At 64.2% G+C, this 3,961-nt stretch overlaps 1 protein-coding gene across 2 annotated transcripts in view; it reads left to right on the plus strand.

The window, feature by feature from the left end:
- ZDHHC7 (zinc finger DHHC-type containing 7) overlaps positions 1–3,340 on the plus strand; it is a 10,101-nt gene extending 6,761 nt beyond the window's left edge. For both annotated transcript variants that reach the window (XM_029925167.1, XM_029925168.1), the window contains 4 exons: positions 194–290; positions 902–983; positions 1,656–1,786; positions 2,392–3,340. In XM_029925167.1, the coding sequence (XP_029781027.1) occupies positions 194–290; positions 902–983; positions 1,656–1,786; positions 2,392–2,568 (487 nt within the window). In that variant the 3' untranslated portion in view covers positions 2,569–3,340. The remainder of the gene's footprint in view (positions 1–193; positions 291–901; positions 984–1,655; positions 1,787–2,391) is intronic.
- The last annotated feature ends 621 nt before the right edge of the window (positions 3,341–3,961 follow it).

The raw sequence follows: 3,961 nt of genomic DNA on the forward strand, positions 1-3,961 counted from the left end.
CCCCTCCCTTGCTGGAGCAGCCCCCCTCCCCCAGAGCAGCCCCCTCCCCCAGAGCAGCCCCCGCAGCACGGCCAGCACCACAGTGCCTCCCCCTTCTCCGAGGCTGTGCACCAGCACCGCAGTTGGTGTGTGGGCGCGGGGCCTGGGGTTGTGTGTTCTGGGCGCACGCATGTGACCGACTTCTCCTTTTCAGTATTTGCAAGAGATGCATTCGGAAAATGGATCATCACTGCCCGTGGGTGAACAACTGTGTGGGGGAAAAGAACCAGAGGTTTTTCGTGCTCTTCACTGTGAGTATAAACACTTGTGTGCGGACTTACGTTGGGTTTGTAACTCGAGTCTTGCCTGGAGCAGGTGAATTCATTCTAATGTCTGACGAGTTTCTCTCCAACCTTTCCTCTGGGATCCACGTTGTTATTATTATTTTTTTTTACGTTTGAGAGCGAGCAAGAGAGAGAAAGGGAATGAGCAGGGGAGGGGCAGAGAGAGAGAGGGAGACAGAATCTGAAGCAGGCTCCAGGCTCTGTGCCGATACGGGGCCCGAACCCACGACCTGTGAGATCACGACCTGAGCTGGAGCCGGACGCTTGGCCAGCTGAGCCCCCAGGCGCCCGGGGTCCACGTTGTAAACTGCCCCCAGCAGGTGGGTGTCGCTCACGTTATTTTAGGCATTTGACGTGGTTTCTTTCTTGCTCAGGTCCCACGAGTCACAGTTGCTAACGGGATCTTGCATTGCGTGTCCTGGGTCCAGGGTGGCCTCGGGTGGATGGCCTGCAGCTGCTGTGACTGGCCGTTCGTGTTTCCTGACAAACGAGGTGGAAGAGGAAACGCGGCCGCGGCCCGTGCCCCTGACGCGAGCAGTCGCCCCCCCGGCGGCTCACCAGCGTCTCTCTCGTTCCAGATGTACATAGCTCTGTCCTCCGTCCACGCCCTGATCCTCTGTGGCCTCCAGTTCGTCTCCTGTGTCCGAGGGCAGTGGACTGGTAAGCCCGGCCGGCGTTTCTTCCCGTCAGGCGAGAAGGGAAGAGCTGGAGGACTTGACTTTCCAGACAGTTCCCCAGTTCCTTTAGGGACGAGTGTGAGTTTAATGCTGCTGTTGGGCTGGCACACGGAGCACATGCCCGCAGTCGTTCGTTTCTAGTCCGGAAGTAGGTGGTGCCGAGGTGCTCTGCGAGCGCAAGTCCGCCGGGCGCTAGCGTCGACGCTCCAGACCTCGCGTTGGTTTTCTGGCTAGCTAGCTGTGGGTCGTTCAGTGGGGGCCTTGCGTTCCTGGGCCCCCAAAGCCAAGTGCGGCAGGAGCAGGCGGCGGGCACAGACTGCCCACCCCCCCCAGCGGACCGGCCGGTGGGTGGGACGGACTCACCCCGTGGGGGCCGGTGGGGAGCGGCCGAATGAGCGGGCCCCTCTCCCGGCTCTCGCCGAAGGCCAGGACACAGCTGAGCGCACATGTACGGTCTCAGTAGAGGCTGGGGGTGACCCGGAAAGTGACTGAGAGGCGGTGGTGTGGGTTTGTGCCCGGAGCGGTGGCCGCCTCCGGCCTGTCGTGGGCCCTGAAGGTGCCCATTTGCAGAGGGGCACGTGCGGCCACCCGAGAGGCTTCAGTGTCGGCACCGGGAGGCCTCTGCGGCCCCTCACCGCCAGGCTCTCGTTCCCAGAGTGCAGTGACTTCTCGCCTCCGGTGACTGTAATCCTGTTGATCTTCCTGTGCCTCGAGGGCCTTCTGTTCTTCACGTTCACCGCGGTCATGTTCGGCACCCAGATCCACTCCATCTGCAACGACGAAACGGTAGGCTTCCCTCCTTCCCCGCTGCGCTCGCTCGGGCACGGCCTCGGGGGGGGGGCAAAGGCCAGCGTCAGCGACGGGGGGCAGGTGGGGCCTCCCTGCCTTACGTGCCGTGCGCGTGCAAGGATCGGTGTGACTGAGGAGTCAGCGGGCAGGCAGCGCCCGGCCGACCCCGGTTCCTAGGAGACCCAGACCCAGAACAGCCGAGTGGGTGCGGGGCCTCACTGCCTTCGTGCCTTTGCACTGGAGGGTCTGGAGCAGGCGCTTGGTGAACACCAGGCTGGTGCCCCGGCCCCGAGGACGAGCTCTGCCCCCCCACCCCTCAGAGGTGGGCGGGATGGGGGCGCTCTGCCCTGCCCCGTGTGGACGGGGCTGGGGGGTCTGGCCGGCAGTGGCTCGTGTTGCATTGGCCAGTGTCTGCAGCCCGGGGGCGCTCTGGGGGCCGTGGGGCCGGCGTGGCCAGGAGCATCTGCTGAGCATGAGGCCACACGTCCCCTGAGCACATGACTGCCGGACGGAACCAGGGTCCTGTGGGGCCTGACCTGCATGTGTTTCGGGGGCCTTGCCGGCGCTGCCTGCCACCCACCTGCTCTCCTTTCTGCCTCCAGGAGATCGAGAGGCTGAAGAGCGAGAAGCCGACCTGGGAGCGGAGGCTGAGATGGGAGGGGATGCGGTCTGTCTTCGGGGGGCCCCCCTCGCTGCTCTGGATGAACCCCTTTGTCGGCTTCCGGCTGGGGCGGCTGCAGACCAGACCCAGGAAAGGAGGCCCGGAGTTCTCCGTCTGAGGCCCGTCGGCAGACGGGAGCTGGCTTGTCCGGGGTCTGCAGGGGCCCCAGCAGCTCGCCCGTGACCAGCAGGGCAAGTGGGACCGACACAGACCCGCTGCCATCGGCGAGTGTCCTGGACCGCAGAGGGTCCCGACCGGCGACGGCCGGCGCTCTGGACGGCGAGCGAAGGGTCTGTGGCCACGTGAAGAAGCCAAATGTCACTGTCTCCTGCACAGTCAGGACTTCGGTTAAGAACACTTTGCGTTTTCCACGAAGTTGTGCGGGACCTGACGCGGGCCACTAAGACCCTGTGTCCTGAGCTGCTTTTTCAATCATGAAGAAAACCAGGCAATCCAGTGAACGAGATTTTCCAGCTTCGGGGCCTCCGGGCGCTCCTGCTGACCCCCCAGGGTCCGCCAGCGCACGCCCTGGATCAAGGTGGGGACCTTTACGCAGAAATACACTTGGTCTCCATTAGCTCTGACACTCTGCACTGAGTTCGCCAGCGATCTGTGCACTGAGCCGTGGAGGTGGCTCTGGGTGCTCGCCCTGTCCCGGAAGAGGCGGCCTCGGCCCCTTCGACAGCCCGCGTGCGAGTCTGTGCGTGTGCGCGTGTGCATGTGTGCTTGAAACCGGCGGCGCTGTTGGGGCGACCCGGCAGTTCCGAGCTGTTTGTTAGAAGCGCATCAGGGATGAGGGGCGCGCTGCCCCAGGGCCCGGTCCCCTGGGGCTCGTTACGCGTTATGAATGTATTGCGTTTTGGAGAATATCTTTATCCAAAGAACAGTCACTCCGGTGTGGTCCTTCGTTGCCGTCCTGATGTAGCGTGACTGTAAAGATCGAGTGCGCCAGGGCCTGGGACCTGACGTCGTTTTGTTGCGGCAGAATCGGCGTCCACACGGCCCGTGGGAGGGAGCAGAGCGGACGCTGTGTGTCTGGGCGCTGTTGCGGGTGTGGAGGAGGGCGGGCCCGGCCCCAGGGACGTGCAGGGTGCGGCGGGCAGCCCCGAGGACGTGAGGGGTCCCCAAGGCGGAGCCCCGGGACTCCGAGCCTCCCTCCCTCACAGAGCGTTCAGGACGGCGACATCTTCGTTGCTTGTTTTTGTTTTGTGTTGTCAGTCACGTGTGTGTGTCTTCCCACGTCACAAGTGATCCAGAGGACCGTTCTACCAGAAAGCCAACAGCCCCTCTGCGGGGACTCGCCTTAACCCTGCCTGGCCGGTCCCGGCCGTGCGGACTCCGGAGGACCCATCCTGGACGGAGCCCGGGGCCTCCACCTCTCCCTTCAGCCGTGAGCTGTTCTCTTTCCGTTTTCGTTTTTAGTGCACCCGCGCCCTGTCCTGGTCGGTCTCCTGCCGCCGCCGGCGCGGACCCGCGGGGGACCTACGGGCGACGGCCGGGAGCCTGCGGGA

This window comes from Suricata suricatta, chromosome 16, assembly GCF_006229205.1.
Source record: "Suricata suricatta isolate VVHF042 chromosome 16, meerkat_22Aug2017_6uvM2_HiC, whole genome shotgun sequence".
Taxonomy (NCBI): domain Eukaryota; kingdom Metazoa; phylum Chordata; class Mammalia; order Carnivora; family Herpestidae; genus Suricata; species Suricata suricatta.